This window comes from Epinephelus fuscoguttatus, linkage group LG4 (genome assembly GCF_011397635.1).
Source record: "Epinephelus fuscoguttatus linkage group LG4, E.fuscoguttatus.final_Chr_v1".
Classification (NCBI taxonomy): Eukaryota; Metazoa; Chordata; class Actinopteri; order Perciformes; family Serranidae; genus Epinephelus; species Epinephelus fuscoguttatus.
Window position 1 is genome coordinate 31,396,193 of NC_064755.1, and position 18,184 is coordinate 31,414,376.

Consider the following 18,184-nt stretch of genomic DNA (forward strand, 5'->3'; position numbering starts at 1 on the left):
CTGTAGCGCCACCATGAGGCCCACATTTCATGTTTTTAGTGAAATGTCTCAACAACTATTGGATGGATTTGAAAGATTTGGTACATGTCTTCATCATCCCTAAAGGATGATTCCTAATGACTTTGGAGATCCCCTGACTTTTCCTCCAGTGTCACCAGCAGGTCAAAGTTTTCCTTTATATAGTAACATATCTCAACGTCTATGAAAAAGATTGGCATCAAATTTGGAACAGACATTCATGTGCCCCTCAGGACAAACTGTAATGACTTCTGTGATCCCTTGACTTTTCATCTGGTGCCATTATGAGGTCAAAATCATTTTCATGTGACGATCAGAGAGCTGCAACTAGCAGTCATTTACATTATTGATTAATCTGTCAGTGTCTAGAAGCTGTCAGAATATTGTGGAAAAATGTCTGTCACAAATTCCCAATCCCAAGGTGAAGTCTTCAATTGTCTTGTTTTGTGTGACAAACAATCCATAACCCAAAGGTATTGAGTGCACTGAGGAGACCAGAAAATATAAATGCTTGAAAAGCTGTAACCAGAGAATTTTGGCATACATTAATTTAAAAATGACCCAGAAAGATTGATCACAGAATAGTTTTTGGAGGAGTGGCAACCCATAACAAGCTTTGCTGGGTGAAAAGGAGTAGTTGCCAGCTAATTTTCCGTCATCTTGTACTTTGGATTAAAACGGCATTCCTGCAAGTCCAAGGACAATTCCACTGGCTCCATTTGTACTTTAAGTCAGTGTAAGATGGTGAACATGATAAACATTCACCTTGCTTAACAGAGGCATGTTAGCATAGTCATTTTTAAACAATGTAGCATGCTAATTGTGCCTAAGTCTTTCTTAACAGTCTCAGTGCCCTGTTTAACCCTATGGGTCTGAATGACGCATAGTGCATCCAAATTCACACCTGTTCTTCTCTATTGATTTTCTCCGCGACCGTGCGTCATAGCGCGAAGCCATGCATATCACGTGAAACAGCGTTTTTCAATTGTAGCTTTCCGACAAGGCCAAGCACTTGTCGGTAGTCCAGTGTTTTCACAGCAAAAAAAAAATGATAAAGTTACACTAAAATTATGTATAACAGAGCTTTCATGCAGCTTTGCACACACATTACTCTTGGATGGATTGCTCGCGAATGCAGGGTCACACAGTAATGCCACACATATCACATGAAAGCGCAGGAGCAGGCCTTTCCAATTATACCAAACACATCATTGTGCTGTCATCCCATCATGCTATAATTCCAGATTAATTGTCTACAAAATAAAAACCTGACGAATTTCTTTACAATCCATTACACAGATCTTGTTATCAGTCACTTCATATAGTGAGGAATATCGTATCTTACCACGTCTTAGGCTTGTGTGTGTTTCTCCCTGTCTTTCCACATTTGTAGTCCGGCTTTCAAGATGCAAATATCTCCATTTTGTCCAGTTGACACTCGTCAAACTTTGTATGACAAGACCAGCGCACTTCATCTTTGCGCACCCAGACAACTGCAGCCTAATTATGCATGCATGTCAGGGCCGTAGTCACCATATACATTGAGGGGACACGTGCCAGATTCCAGAGAGTCTCCTCTCTTCATATATGGCAGAATATGTCATTTTCCAACTTGCTATGCTGAGATACATGTAAAAATGTAAGAATTTAGTAACACAGATTTTTTTTTTCATTGATATAAAAATTAATATAAAATACAGGCACATAGAAGGACATGTAATGATGGCAAATCTGGTTAGCTCATATTGTCCTGAAATAAAAAACAAGATATAGCATGTGTATGTAGCCTTTATAATGACTGTGATATGAGCTTAAAAGTAAAGGCAGTAAAAATACCCCAAAAACACCTAGGGCCCATAGGGTTAAATGATCTGTAGTGCATGGTCTGAAGTGCATGGTGCAAGTGCATTTAGGGTGTGTCCAGCTCCACTTTGCTAGTTAGATGGTGCATAATCTGGATGCAAAGTAAGGTGCAAAGGGCAAAGGGGTTGTATTTAGTCTCTCAATTAATCATAGATGTGTTTTGGGCGTAAGTGAATATATGAATTCAACAAATCAGAGTGTCATTTCCCATTCCCTATAATGCAGCAGATATGCATGAACATTTAAGCAGCCAAACTAACAACTCAAGTGATAAACTTGACAGATGAAACAGAATTAAACTTTTAGCTTTGGAAAGAATCAGTGACGTCATGCTGCTCCTCGTGCGGAAATGCGCAAAGCGTCTCTCGTAATGGGGGCTTGCACAGCTGATCTGCTCTGCTGTCTGCTGTGTTCATATTATAGAGAATTTAATTAATATTTTTCTCATTAATGATGTATTATTTCACCCACCTGGCACCCATCCATGCATCTCTGTGTGTGTAACAAGCAGAGTGTACACATGTTGTGAACCCTTCTGTCGCCGCATCTTACTGAATCTGAATAATGCACCCTTTGAATAGCCAGGGTAATACTGTGCTATACACTGTAGACCAGGTTTTTATTGGTCAATACTCACTTTCTGCTGCCTCAAAATAGCAACATGGCAACAATGTGCCTGACCACACCTCATTTGAAGACCTACTCACCCATGGGCATTTACATTTACGACTTGCACAGCGTGAATGATGGATGTGAAAGGGACAACTGTGTCAGTGTGAAACTAGGAATGTTAGTTGTGGTGTGTGCTGCTTTGCTCCAGGTGTAAGATAGCGCCAGTCGTCCTGTTTGACTATTATCTAAGGCTGAAGTATTTGTCTTTAGTGGTCTGCTTTGCCAAATTTCATGTTCTTTCTCAATGCACCTCAAAGTTGTCAGAGAAAACTGGTGTATTATAAGCCACAACAAGTGAGTCACAAAGCATCTGCTGTCAGGGGAGCTATTACTTGATGTAATGCCCCCAGTCTAACTACAATAGCCAACTCCCTCTGCTATTCTATTTTCCTGGTCTTTGGATTGATGATGCAATTTCTCAGTCCAGCTCCCTGGATGATTAGCGGACCTTTGCCTTGGAAGGCAGCCCTCATATTCCCCATCACAATGTGTTCTCTCTCAGATTTGAACAGAACTGTTGTTAGGCTGCAACACTGCTGAAAAGATGGGATGTTCCCTCCCCTCTCGTCCCTGAGGCCCAATGCATGTGAATCCATGTGACATATGCTGTCAGAAACACGTACCCACATTATTATATGCATTGACTCTAAGCAGGCATGAGCTTTCGATCAAACAGGCACATACACATAGTCACATAAACAAGCACTCTTCCCCCTTGTGTGTCCCCAGACACTTGGGGCCCTGAGGCTCCCACCCCCCAGCCTGGCCTCTTTAATGAGGACTGGCCCCTGTGTGTTTGATCCTGCTGCCAGCCCACAGCCCCGCGGCCCCTCAGCCTCATGCCTATTCAACAATCCCCACAGCCTCTCCAGTTACCCCCCCATTGCCTTGGGTAGACTATGGATCCAAAGCGAAAGCACTCCTGGGCGGCTGTTCGATATCAAAGACAGTCTGACTGAAACTGTGAGAGAAGAGGAGAAAAAAAAAAAACCCAACAATTTAGCTCTGTGCTTTGTAGACTTACAGGCAGCTCTGGAACAACACATTGATCTGTTCTCTTTGTTTCGTCAGATGTTCTTCAAAAATTTCATCTATTGACTTAAAATCCATGAAGGTTTTGAGGTTTCAAATGCCAATTAATTGGTTTCGCTGACTGTGGTCTTGGCATAAAAAACATTCACAGCGTGTAAATGATTTCTCTAAAATGGCACTTCTTCTGTTTTGTGCACAGGATGGAGGTCTGCTGATTAACAACCCCACTGCACTGGCTATTCATGAGTCTAAGTGTTTGTGGCCCAACACGCCCCTGGAGTGTGTAGTCTCACTTGGTACGGGCCGCTTTGAAACTCCTGGCAAGAACAGCACCACTTACACGAGCCTCAAAACCAAACTCACCAATGTCATCAGCAGCGCCACAGACACTGAGGGTAAGTAACTGTTACTGCAAAATGTAATGTTTTCCCTTATTTTCTGTCATTAATATAATGTTACAATGTCAGATGTTCATATCAAATGTGGCTAAAGTTTCAAATAATGAGGTAAACATATGATCGCAGGCTACAAACTGTTCTGAATACTCTGTCTCCAACATTTCTTTCTACCTTGGAACGAAGCTGATGTCAGCTACATGCTAATGTCAGGAAAACATATAAAATTGGTTGCAAATGTCAATTTCTCAGATAATATTCTTGCTAGAACATGCCCGGTTTTGTAGTTTTTATTGGTTATTTTTCATGGTAAAAAGTGACACCACACTCTGTTACGGTCATTCCTGAGCTGCAAGTACACAGCTACATGTAGCTATGTGCAATCAAGTCCTGTGCCATCAAACGAAGCTTCGAAGCTTTGAATTTTTTGGGTCAGCCCTAGAAACAAGTAGTTTTGGTTGCCATTATTGTTAATTTCTACCTGATTTTGGATCATGTATTTGCTGGAACATGTCGGGTTGTAAAGATTTTGGTCAGAAGCTTTTATTGGTGACTTTGTACAGTTGGAAGTGCCTCCAATATTCAGTTACATTCATGCCTCTGGCTGCAACGAAAGCGGCCGAGAGCGCAGATACATGAAGACTACCACTTAGAGCAGGCTTTTTTTGGGGAGGGGGGCATTAAGAGACAGGCGATAAAATGTAACTCTCCACACAGAGGGTAAATATAGGTGTTCCAGCACAGATAGTATGAGGAAAACAGTGATTTGTGAGCAAAGAAGTATGTAAACTTGTCCTAGAACAAACCCAAAATACAAATATGAACCTGAAAATAAGCATAATAGGTCCCTTTTAAACATGCATTATGTATTTAGAGTTGAGTTTTCACAGTTCTCATTTCACAAGTTTGTCGGACTGTAAATATGCACCAATATTCGACCTAGTTGTATCTTGGTTGATTCTTTATTGTTTGTCTTACAATATTACATAACATATGTTTTTTTTAAGTAGCTCTACAGTGGGTAGACAAAACAAAATCATCTTAAAGGGACACTGACCCTGAAGGGTGCTCTCTGAAGTCTGAGAAAATGAAGAAGATGAAGATATCCTCATGGCTGTCCCAGATTTACAAATACAGATTTATAATAGAAAGCCTGTGTTACAAACTGTAGAAGTGTGTGGGTGTTTACCAAAAAGTGCTGCTGGTTGCATCATGGGAAGTGTAGGATCCATCAGTTTTTGAAACTTGACCTGTCCTAGAGACTTAAAGTCAGTATATCAGCCTCTGCTGCTTTAATTTTGACCATTTGTTTTATCATTTGTCTCTCTTCGTCCCCCCTCTGTATGGTGGAATACTAAATATTTGGAGTGCCCCTGTCGTCACAAAAACGCTTGTGCAAAAGTGATGATTTGATTAAAAGAGGTCTGGCACAAATGGGAGCTTTCAGAACAACACAAGACTACTGGCCCCGGGTCAAAAACATCTGATTATTTTTGTCCAAAATGCGGAAACATTGGTTAATATGTCCCAAAAATCATGGCATCACTTGCCAAACACAGACAAGCTGCATCAACAGAGAGAAACACTGGTCAAAACATGAAACTCACCAACAGGGATAAGCCAACCTAATGTTGCATAGCATCTATTGCGGCACTGTGTGCAAATCTGATTTAGTTTCCTTCATGTGTTCTCCTGAAGATTAAATTAACACACACACACACACACACACACACACACACACACACACACTAGACGATATCAGAATGTACAAAGACTTATATGAATTATGCCCTTTGTTTCTGTGTCATTTCTGAGGGAAGGAGGTGGGCTTTGATGTCACCACTGTAGAAAATACTGCACTGCGGGTTAACTTCGTTCTGGATACGTCCCATTGTGGCCCTCTGTAGTGGCAACCTCTTCCGTCTCCTTATCACCTCTGGACATGGGCACCTCTGCTGTGCCTAAATTTGGCTCGGTCCCCTCCCTGTTGCTGCTGCCGTGGTGCAGTGGGTGACCTAGATGCTTCTCTGCACTTGTTCCTCCTGTATTTGGGATTAAGCTCTCCCCAGCTCTCCAATGGGCTTTGTTATTTAGAAACAGCAGATTAGCAAGAGTGTTTATCACCGATTTTCTCTCTTTCCAAAAGCTTCCCTCCTGTCTCAGTGTTCACAAGCCTCCTGCTTTGTCTTAGGTGTGTCAGTGGAGCTGCGTTTGTTGTTGTACACAGATAAGGCTGATCTAATGGGGTTTTAGATGTAAACAAAGCTCCTGATGGAACGGGCTTGTACTCACTCACAAACTCAGTCATGTTAACAAGGCTACAAATTAGGTTCTTCATAAAGCAGAGCTGCAGTTTAGACCTGCAGATGAAGAGGTTTTAGTTCGTTTAGTTTCCAGTAGTTTTAGATGTTATTTTTGCGAAAAAATTATGAATGTGAACATCTTTTAGGTTCTTTACATCTGTTAGCATTGTGCAGAACTGGTCATGTCCATTAAAACCAGTGTTGCCAGTTCCATTTTTTTTTTAATAAATTAACCTTTTGATGTTTTGGTAACTTGAGTCACAGATTTGTTTGCATTTTGAGTTTAGACTTAACTTGCCAAATTAAAAAAAGACTTGTAACTCAACTTGTATCTTAATACCAGTGACTCATGACTTCATTTGGACTTGAGCCCTTTGACTTGAAAATACTTGATACCTTCCCCCAAGCCCAAAGATTTAGAATTATGTTATTTAAAAAATGTGTCATGAATCAATTTATTACCCTTCATTACCTGAATCAACCAATGTTAACATTAATCGTTTTATTTCCTTTAGATATAAAACATGCAACAACATATACTATAATTTTTTAAAGGCAGAATAGTTGTACAGAAAATAAAAGCTATGGACATTTTTTCAATATATTATGAGTTAAATACAACTAGACATGACACAAGCACATCCTGTTATGGTTAACAGTGCTGTATGCAATGAAAGTGCAACATCAGCTCTACTTTTTTCAATGATTAAGTTCAGTTGCAGTTGCTTTTACAAGTAAATGCAAATTTTAAGAAGCATTCATGAGTTTTGTACATTTATTATATGTTACTCTGTTGTTAAAATGGCATTACATTTGGTGAAGCACATTATGACTTGATTTGGACTTGAAACTCAGAGTTTAGAACTTGGGACATGCCTGTCTCGATTTGCAGAACAATGACTTAGTTCCACCTCTTTAAAATGGTATCAAACTGATTCGAAACCAGTTTAGTAATTCACTGTATTTTGGAAAACTGATTCTGGATCAAGTAGAAGTGATCTAGTCACAACTCTGGTGAGAACCATGAGAAAGAAGTGCACTTACAACTTCTCATAAAATTTCTGCGATCGTGTTTAAAATCTTTCTGTTTGTGTAGTCACTGGCAAATTTTGTTTTGCATGGCTTATGGTGCACCTGTTAAATATTAGCTTACTTTCTAGGATGCTAAAAGCATCCTGTAGCCTGCAAAATAAATGCTGGCCTGTAGTCAAATCCCATGGCAGTTAGCTTGGTGAACCCATGGATATACTGTGAACCATAGTGCAGGCTCAGTTATGGGCACACTGCAGTTTTGATTTGAATGAACCATTGTTTTCCCTGAACTACAATAATTCTGAAGTCTTTATGATTATTTTGTTTTCAGGACTTGAAATGATGATTTTCCTTCAGAAGCTAGCTAGTAAAGATACAAGAGTGAAGTCTGTGATGTCATAATTTTGTGCAGCTGCAGTCAACAAATGAGTAGTTTGACCCACTGTGGGTATAAGCCTGCTATTGGCCTGCTATTTCAGCCGGCATTCTCCTACCCTTCCGCTATTTGCATGCTATCATTTTGCAATGGCAGCTGTTTAGGGAAGGTTGCCTCCTGGGCTTTCTGCCCAAAAGGGAGTTCTTGTTTAAAGGGATACTTGGCCAATTTTCAACCAGTTCTGTGTCACTGTGGTGAGTCTGTAGAGATGAACGGTGTTCTGCTGATGATAAATCGATGGTGATGAACAGAGCTGCAGGAGCTGGTGGCACGGGGGGCTCGTTAACACTGTTCATCTACATCTCTGGCTGAATATTGGCAACGTGTCCTTCAAAATATGGTGATCTGGATTAAAATGAATAGATTTCTACTAGATTACTGTCAGAAAGCCCTGAAGGCAAATTTCTCCCATGTGCCCAAGGGCAAAGTTGCTTCATGCTGAGGTTGGCTCTGCCCGATGATTATGATTGGTGTAGAGGAATACAATCAGTCCAAAGCAGTTAATCCCTATTGATAATGGGTGCTATGCAATACAGATGAATGACGGACTGTTATGTCATCTTTTTAATAACATCCAAATGCCCACATACTGTAGGTAATCTTTTTAGAAAATGTGAATTTTTAACAGTTATTACTGAGCTTGTTTTGCTCATAAGTCTGGAGCTGGTGCAGGAGAAATAGTGAATTATAATAGGATAGAAAAACATATTTAATCTCTAAAGTTGAACATATCTATTCAGTGAGCATGCTCGTTTTATCTCAGGAATTTTGTAAACACACTTATCTTCCTTTTGCTCTTCAGTGTATAACTTTGCAGAATGTGATAATGAAATACAGTACATCAACTGGATATAAAAATACAAGAAGTAAAAGTCAATATAACTCTCCATGCAACCTTTACATAAAATACTCCTTGTAGACTTTTGCTCCAAAGCCTCAAAGGCAGCTGCAGCTGATATAATCCATGTCTGGACTCCTGCACAGCTGAACCTCTGTGGGAACACAAGCAGAAACAGCCTCCGTCACCGTCTTGGATGCTTCAGGCATATTCACCCTGTTATTGCTACTCGCTGCCTGTTTGTATGCATTTGCATGTTGTTGATTTTAAACCTCTCAGACGTAGCATTTGAAAACAACCATGATGGACAAGCCAGACATTTTCACTCGGTATTACCTCATGCTTACTCTGTAACACATGTCCTCCTGTCACAGCGCTGACAGATCTGACTTTTAACACAATCTTTGAATGTTTATACATATTGAGACTATTAGGACGTTAATTGTGTGTTTATAGTCTGTTTGTAAAATGTCATGTTTGTTTTTTGTGCAGCCTCACTCTCACCTCCTTTCCTCCCTCCAGAGGTTCACGCCATGCTCGACGCCTTCCTCCCTCCCGACACTTATTTCCGCTTCAACCCCTACATGAGCGAAGACATCCCCATGGATGAGAACCGGCAGGAGAAGCTCAACCAGCTGCAGGCTGAGGGCATCCGTTACCTGGAGAGGAACGACGAGAAGGTGAAGAAGGTGGCTCGCATCCTCATCCGAGAGAAGAGCTCCGTCCAGAGGATGGCGGATTGGGCCAGGCTCAGGGCTGACATGTATAACCGTCTGTCCTTTAAGTTGTCTAAACTCTAGATCCAACACAAGCCACCTTTACCCAACAAAATGGAGCTCTTCCCTCATTGTAAATTGCCTAGAATATGTCATGCTACCATTATGTGTCGTAGTTATTGACTTCTTGATCTGTAGCTCTGAAAAACGTTGTGTACACGCACAAATAGGCAGTGTCCGACATGCCAAATACTACCTTCCTTCTCACTCTACACTTTGACAGTGAGTTTAGTTTTGACGTGTTGCAGTCTGCAGGTAAGTGCATCTGGTTGCCACTGTGGTTGGCAGCACTTGACTTGCACTTTGTTGCGTTCAAAGGGGATGTGTGAAATGACATAAGGATTTGAGAGCTACCTAAATAGGGATTCACTGTCACGTTTGCTTGCAAATTCGGCTTGTATTCTTAAAGGAGTAGTTCATTTTGGGAGAACATTTTGGGCAACTTGCTTTCTTGACAAATTTTAGATAAGAGGATTGATACCATGTGACACTGTATGGTAAATACAGTATGAAGATACATAGCTGGCAATCTGTTAGCTTAGCTTAGTATGAAGACTAAAATTGGGGAAGCAGCTAGCTTTGCTCCGTCCAAAGGAGACAGTTTTCAGTTTTGGATGGAGGGAACCTTTCCATAATTTTAAGAACCCCCTTGTCTGTTGTGTCCCCACTAAAAGTGTAGGAATGAGTGTAATTTTTAGTTTTTAGGGAATTTTTTTAGCTCCTATTTCACAGAAGGAACCATAAATGACGCAATTGTATGTTGACTGGTTGAACGCAGCACCGACAGCTGCCATTTTAGTCTTGTAAATAACAGACAACTCATACAAGAGCTCCTAATGAAAAAAAATGGAAACAAACATGGAGGAATGTACTGACAGTGAAGTCCAGGCTTTACTGAGCATGTACGTGAAGGAGATAATACAACACGATTTTGGTTCGTCAAAGCAAAATAGACACCTGCCGTGTTTCAGTATATCAATTTCAACCTTCCTATTGGCAGTGCGAATGCAAACAGAAAAATTCCTTGAAGGTACGTAGTTCTCTGGGAGCTCCCTAGTTGGCAGCTCCTCTCTGTGAATCCCCAGAACTGTTTGGACTGAAAACGTCAAAAATCCACCTACATAGCTGTTCCCCATTTCCAGACTTTGTACTAAGCTAGGCTCTAGCTACATTTTTACCGTGCACACGTGAGTATAATCGATCTTCTCATCTAATTTTAGTCAAGAAAGCAAATAAAGATATTTATTAAAATGTTAAACTATTCCCTTAAAAGGCAGAATATTGTAACGTTCTACAGTAGCCAGTTACCGACTGTTAAACCAAGTGAGGACTTTTTAACCACTTGTTTCCTTTTTAGAGATTTGTGATGACAACCAGTATATCCTCACAAATTTGTGTCTACTCTCACAGAAAATTGTGTAGATTGGACATGTCTTGTTTGAAATTCACTATTTGTTGAGCTTAGCTGCCAATCTGTAACTATAAAACACCAATGTAAAGAAATGACGGGAAAAAAAATTGTTCTTATTTTTGTAATCAGTCTATTAGTGTTGTCATGATACTGGAATTTCTAAGTTCAGTACAAAACTTTGGAAAATATTGGTATTTGATACCATTTTCGATACAATGAGAAAAAATTAACAAGGCGTAACATTTGAATTTTTTTATTTAGGATAAATGTAACAAGGCTATAACATGACAACGACAACGTTGACTGTAGTAAACATTAACAGTAAGAGACAATGAGACAGTGAAGTTGGTACAGGTGTATTAATACTGCGGAAAATGAGTATTCAAATGGTTTCAAATACTCAGATTCAATATGTATCGATAAGTCGATATTTTTGACAACACTACACTCTAATCGAGGTCAATTTGAGCACTGAATGCAAGTGACATTTCTGAGATGTAAGGACAAAAATTTGCACCTTAACTGAAGCAGCTACTGGTCAACTGTGTAATTGTATACTGATAATAGTAACTGGTACATGAGGGTTCACTTCAAGCATTACAGTATTGTATGTATTGTTTTATGGAAATGCATGTTATATTTAAGACTGTTCACAAAAGAGACAAGTAAATATTTAGTAAAAAACCTGCCAAGAAGAGGATGTTGCAAAGATTTACCCCAATATTTAATTCAAAACGTCTATAATGATGCATAGTTATGGTTACATATGTAACAGATATATCAGGGTGGTCTCACTCCCAACTCGCCAATTACGGCAACTTAGCCCTACACTTCAAACTATGACACTCTACACTCTAGTAACTGTGTCGAAAGTAAAGGAGAATTCAGGTGTCATGTTATAAAGAGCAACAAAGTCTATGAAGGGAGGAAGTTGGGGAAGACGGATGGGTCAAACAAACACATGACTTTCATCCGGGACACGGCGTTCGTGTCCCGTGTGAAACCAAAAGTCAGTGTTGACTTAAGTTGACATAAATACTAAGAATGTCAGTTAATTTTGCTTTTGACACCCAGTAACTGGTAAATAAGTTCTTAATTTTTCAGAAAAAAACAACACCAATGATATGTAATACAAGAGGCATTTCATTTTAACATAAGTGCTGCAATCCATTGACTCACTGAGCTTTAGCTTTGCATTCAGACCACGAACTGTTAGCCTTAAAAGGTGGTTTTGTAATTTATTTGTTTGTAGGCCTAAATGTTTTGCCTTTTATTTCTTTGTTGGCTTTGCTGACAGACAGTCTCCACTAGCTAGCCTTGGCTGTTCTGCACTGCTTAACACCGAGTTGGATGGGAGCTAGCTAGCGCCACCGCTTATTCGTGACTACCACTGGTAACACTTACCCTGTGGCGGCACAGGGTTACTGCAGAAATATGATGGCCATCCTCCTGTCTCTCCCTAAATCGTCCTGGTGAGTAAGTGGCCTCATTTTGAGCTTCATGTCCCCTTTAGCTTTGTTAACTATTTTAGCACAACTGCTAACGGTGCTAACAGATCTAATAGTGATAACATAGTTACCAATGCTACAAAAGCTTTGAAGCTCAATATTAAGCTGCCTACTCACCAGGGTGACATGGGGGGGTCAGGGAGCAGGGGATGGATGGCATAACAAGTGTTAATCACCTAATGAGTGGCGCTACTAACTAGCTCCTACCAGAGCTGAGTGGTGCTCTGTGCAGTAAACTGAGGAGAAATGTTAGTAAAATGAATCTATAGGCTGACACTGTTATATGTTAACTAATTAACAGTTAAGCATTGACATCCTGAGTGATTATGTATGTTGACTTGCGTAATGTATTTAACTTACATTGTGTTTGAAACATACTTTCTGTAACCCAAACCATGATCAGGTAGTTTTGGTGCCTCAACAGGAAGTTTATTTTGAAAAGAAACTGTATGAATGTAACGAGCAGAGACAGACACGTGCAAAACTGACTCTAGAGGGGTACGTAGAGAGTCATAGTTTGAAGTGTAGAGCTTGTAGTTGAGATTGAAAACGTATTTGGTATCTAAGTAACCAAATGGAGGCTCGCTCTCAAAGATTTAACTTGTATGGATTATTTTAGCCTCAGAGTATTTTAAGTTCGCTTGTTTCAATCGCTTTTATCATGGTGTGCTTGATTGTTTGGTTTTATGGATTCCCCACAGGCGCTGCACATTTTCCGCTCTGTCTTCAGTGTGCCCTCTTTCTCTTTGATGCCTCTGCTTAAAAGCCTCTTTCACCCATTCTACCTTGAAGAGCTGTGTGTCCGTCCCCACTCTGCTGTGCTGTAATGTCTGTCGAAATCACGCAGGTCATAGCTGAGGGACTGGTTTGAAACAGATTGCTGCTTATTGATTTATCATGGTTTAAATTATCTTAATGACATGTACAGCTTGAAAAGATGCACTGCAGACATTCATGCCTGACCTCTTCCAGTACTGTACAACTGATACAGTGATGTGTCAGTCACTCCCAGAGGACCTGAGGTAAAGTGGACGCAGATATTACCCTGATTAATATAATTCCACTGTTCTGTTGTTGATCCTGTGTAAAGACTGTTTGAGAGTGTATGTAATTAAAACCTATCAGTGAACCTCGCTGCATCTTGCCTCCTAATTATATGAAGATTAGCTGATTGTGATCTGAGGAAACCTGCTGTTTTGCTCACAGCTTGTGGATCATCTCAGGAAGAGGAGACGTGCGGATATTAAGTTGCTAACTTGTTCTCACAACTGCTTCATTATTCCAACACAGATCTGGACTGATATGCTCCTTCGCTGCTCAATTTCCAAGGTGATTGGCTTGATTAGCAGCAAATTCTGATTTGTAATTACTACTGCAGGCACACACTGTATCTCGGCGTACCAGTGGTTCCTATTAATGTATTTTTTCTCTCTGTAACTCAAGTTGTAAAGGTAGGGGTGTATTTTTCAGGGGGAAGGTAATTTGAAGGCCCTTCCCTGAGCTGCCTGTCATAAAAGAGAGGAAGGTGAGATGAGATGACTGTGCAAGGCTGTGCTCAGGCACCTGGGTAACAACCCTGGCTGTGATGGATCGCATTTCCCTCCAGCATAAACACCATGCACTGACACAGCTCTCCACCAACTGCTTACACGCATGAAAACACAGTGATGGCCACAGAAGGCAGAGGACACAACAAACAGCATCAACTGGTTTGCAGAGGGAAAAAAATGCAGGATGGAGGTCATGCACATATATTGTTTTACCAGGGATTTAAAAGGGTTACACAGCAAATGACGAAAGAAACGCATACAAAATGTGGCTGACCTCATAAAGAATAAATAGGGTGTAACCCCAGCCCTGTCGTCAGAAGAAAATGTTGGCAGTGTTTGTTACATTTGTAGGTCTTATATGTATCATAACCATGTTTCTAAAGTGAAGAATATATAAGCTGATTTTGTCATTGGGAAGTGAGGGAGATAGAGGATGGCGTGTCACCTATGCAAGATGTCTGCCAAGCTGTCAGCTACTACAGACCACAGTCAGAGACCATCAAACAAAGAAGCAGTGTTAATTCCATCTTGTGAAGAGCTCGTTGTATTAGTGAAGTATATACTCTCAATCAAAACATAAAATGCAAGTCTCCTTAAAAAACAATCCAAGGCACACTGTAGGGTTTGTGCAGTCATTAAAATGGTTTTATTTTACATGGAAATATACATTAAAAAAGACAAACTCATTGTGACTCACAGGTCTTCATCAGGGTCTTTGTCTACTATGCAAAATAGCACCTGTATGTGACTATTACTAAGACCCAGCAGCGCTTCTACTCCTTTGTCTTCAAAACAAACAAAAAAAAAGTGTTTCCAGTGGCATTTTAGGCACCAAACTGGGTGTTTTTAGGGACCCATCACTGTTTTTTGTAGCAGAGAGTGCTACCAAAAGTGCTCTTATCAAGACATTTTTTTAGTTGAGACATTGCTTCTTTTCCTGCTGGGATAGTGGCACAGAAAGTGGCTATTTTTGCTGAGACATCGCTGCATTTCCTGGTGGGATAGTGCAAGCAAAATGCAGTTTTATTTTTCCAAACACTGCTTCTTTTCCAGACGAGTTAGTGCCACGAAAAGCGCCTTTTTTTGCCATGACATTGCTGCTTTTCCTGCCGGGACTGTGCCCCCCAAAATTGCTGTTTTAAGCCAAAACATGATGTTTTTCTAACAATATTGTTTTTGTGCCTTAACCTAACCACATATTAATCAGCATAAAGACCTTCTACATAATAACATGCAAATGTAACGTATCCATGGTTTGCAGAAACATACAATGCCAACATTTATTCTAGCGACTGGGTCAGTTTCCAAAAATATTTATAGAATAGTGGCATGATCGGGGCGCCCAGTAGCTCAGTGGGTAGAGCAGGTGCCCCATGTACAAAGGTAGTGTCCTTGCCACAGCAGCCATGGGCTCAATTCCAGCTCATGGCTCTTTGCTGCCTGTCGTCCCCCTTCTCTCACCCCTTGATAGTGAGATGATTAAGGAGATCAAAATACCAAATTAAAAGACATCCCTTGCTCTGCAGATTAAAGTAGCAGACAAATGTGTAAATCTACTAAATTGTTGAGGAAAATGTCTTTCTCTGTGGCACGTGCATGATCACACACTGAATTTGTCAGCTTGATTGTACATTTTAAATAGTTCCTGATTAGGCTCATTCAGATATTTGGAATTACAGCCACTAAGTATCAGATAACTTAGAATAACACCATCATTGCTGGATGAAGAGCCTCTTTTAACACACATTTATCAAGGGTCTTTGAGGATTATTATATGGTCATCAGTGTGCTCTGTGGTAAGCCTGTAAAAGTACACTCAAAGAGGAAGCTTTCATTCCTCTGATTTGGTGCTGATTTTTCTGACACCAAATTACCGATGGTGGAGTAATCAACACACGGTCATCACGAGGCGCCTCTGTTTCTCAGCGCAAATTAGTCTTTTTATCTAGCAAGTTTTAAATCAGTCTTTTATCAGAGAGATGTTTGGAGAAATGTTTCCTCTTCATTAATCAGCCATGTGTGTGGCAGCTCGGTGCATTCAAGAGGCAAAAGAGAAATCCCTGGTTTGTACTCAGTTAACTTTATTTCATCAGGATGATCTATCCAGTATGAATACAGTCAGAGTACAGGTGTTCATTTTCCATTTGCATGTAGACTAGTTTGTGCTTGTGTAGACCTGTCTAGTTAGTGGAGCCATAATACTGGAGGCTGCCCTTGAACACAGCATTCCTGGCTACAGGGATCGGCAGGAGTTGTGGTACCCGCCTCTCTGCTGCTAACCTTGTGCAGCCATTACGGGATCAGCTGTCAAGTATTGGGGTAGTAACATGCAAAATTTGAAGACCACAGTCAATACAGTAACTTTTATTCTGTCCTTGCTGGAGAATTCTTAGTGTGATCCCTCGCAGCCTGGCATGTCATAAGACATGTAGCTCTCCTGGTCTGCCGTTGACTCTGAACTAAACCTGTTGTTGGGAGCCACAGTGTTCAACAGTAATCTCAGTGAGTAAGGAGCAGGATATTGCATGTAGTGTTAAGGACTGTACTGTTTACAAATGTCTTTGCTCTGCTTACTGCACCCACACCACCTATTAACCTTGTGTTGACCTCAGTCTCACGCAGCTTCAAATGAAAGTATCTACTGTCGCACCTAATAACAGGAAGACCCGCTCAGAGATGTGAACCCCGTCACAAATTATCAAGTACTTTCCACTGCAGCTGAGCTTCTGGGAGTGCAAAGAGCATGTATTCCAATTTTTGAAGTTAGGAGATAGTTTATTAACTCTAAATCACAAGGCAGGTCCTCTCACATCCTCTGTGGTTAAGAGTTAATACTGTAAACTGTCTCTAAACGCAAAGCACACTATGCAGCGTCTGTTTCTCTTCACTCTGCAGCAACTGAAAGTGATTACTTAAATTCTCAGCGTTTGCCCTTAAAATTGACCTTACATGTTTTCTCCTCAATTGTTTGACCCAATAGAGACCAGAGCAAATTCCTATGCCGACACATAAATGAGGATCTTAAACCAGAAGATGTAGCCTTTAAAGGAATACTTCACCCCCAAAATGATCATATGTATGTTTTCCTTGCATGCCTACATGGTGAAGCAGGCCAGGCGCCAGCATGAAGGGACTGAGAGGGCTGTTAAAATTGCAAGGGGGCACTTTTTTATACCTAAAATGAGATTAATTGATTTAACCATGCCATAGTCTGAAAACGGCGAAAGAACAGCGACCGAGGCTGCTGATTCAAAATCAAGAAATACATTTATGAATCAGCAGGCCCACTGACGGAGGTTGGGGGGGTCAAAGGGTACAGATGACCCCAGCCTAAGGCAAAGAAGGGATCAAGGCATTTGCTCCGGAGCAGGTTAACTTCAGGGTGTCGGATCACAACGTGTCAACACCCCAACTTCTTACTTATCAGATCACTGAAGGAAACAGTATCCATGGACAAGAGTATCAGGCAAAAAAATAACCTGATTTAAAAATAACGAGACACCTGTGTCGTGAGAACTGAAAAAAAAGTATATTATTTCATTAGAAAATAATCCATACACTGTTAATTAGCTTCTGTGATTATAAATGCAACATTTGGGTCAGATAGACCTCATCAGTCATTAACTAGGCTACTTTTCCACCCTTTAATTCAGCAGGAGAAACAGTCAGACATTACTTAATAGTGTTTTATGTGACATATTCACAGTAGTTTAATCATGATCCAACAGCAAAAAACACTCTAGTGTCGTTTACATCCCAGCAATTGACACTTTACTGTTTGGCAGTCCCAAACACTTTAGGTACCGTTTCATCTCTCATCATTCATGGTTCTGATGTCGCTTGTAATTAACTCCCCCACCTCTCATGGCTGGATAGGAAAACCCAGAGTTGACTAAACTAGTTGATAACCAGCTTTGTAGTACCGGTTATCCAGACAGCCAATGTTGCTGTTAGTCAAGCCAGATAACGAGAAGATATCCTGGGTAAGTTGAACTGGCTTCGTAGTACAGGCCTCTGTTTCCCTTCCTAGTGTCTCATGTTTGTTTTCAGTCTGTATCTGTGTGTTTGCTGGGCGTGGCCCTCTGGTTCCCTCCTCCTGCCAATCCTCCTGAGTGCCAGCAGCTGCTGAACCTGCACACCTGAACCTCATCTATAATCAAGCTACTGTAATAGAAAACCTCGGCTCAAACATCCAGATCGTTCAGTCTCCTCTGTGGAACAGACATGTACTTTTGGGCATCAATTCACACTCTATTCTGTGTCTCAGGTTCACCAAGCCAGCCTGAACCATAACCCACCACGTCTAGCCTCGTTTTGTCTTCTGCCTCTGGATTTAGCCTGCTCTGCGTC

The 18,184-nt window shown here is 40.7% G+C and overlaps 1 protein-coding gene across 2 annotated transcripts in view; it reads left to right on the forward strand.

The window, feature by feature from the left end:
- The window catches only part of LOC125887751 (calcium-independent phospholipase A2-gamma-like), a 38,736-nt gene extending 25,323 nt beyond the window's left edge, over positions 1-13,413 (forward strand). For both annotated transcript variants that reach the window (XM_049574811.1, XM_049574812.1), the window contains exons 9-10: positions 3,785-3,980; positions 9,112-13,413. In XM_049574811.1, the coding sequence (XP_049430768.1) occupies positions 3,785-3,980; positions 9,112-9,389 (474 nt within the window). In that variant the 3' untranslated portion in view covers positions 9,390-13,413. The remainder of the gene's footprint in view (positions 1-3,784; positions 3,981-9,111) is intronic.
- The last annotated feature ends 4,771 nt before the right edge of the window (positions 13,414-18,184 follow it).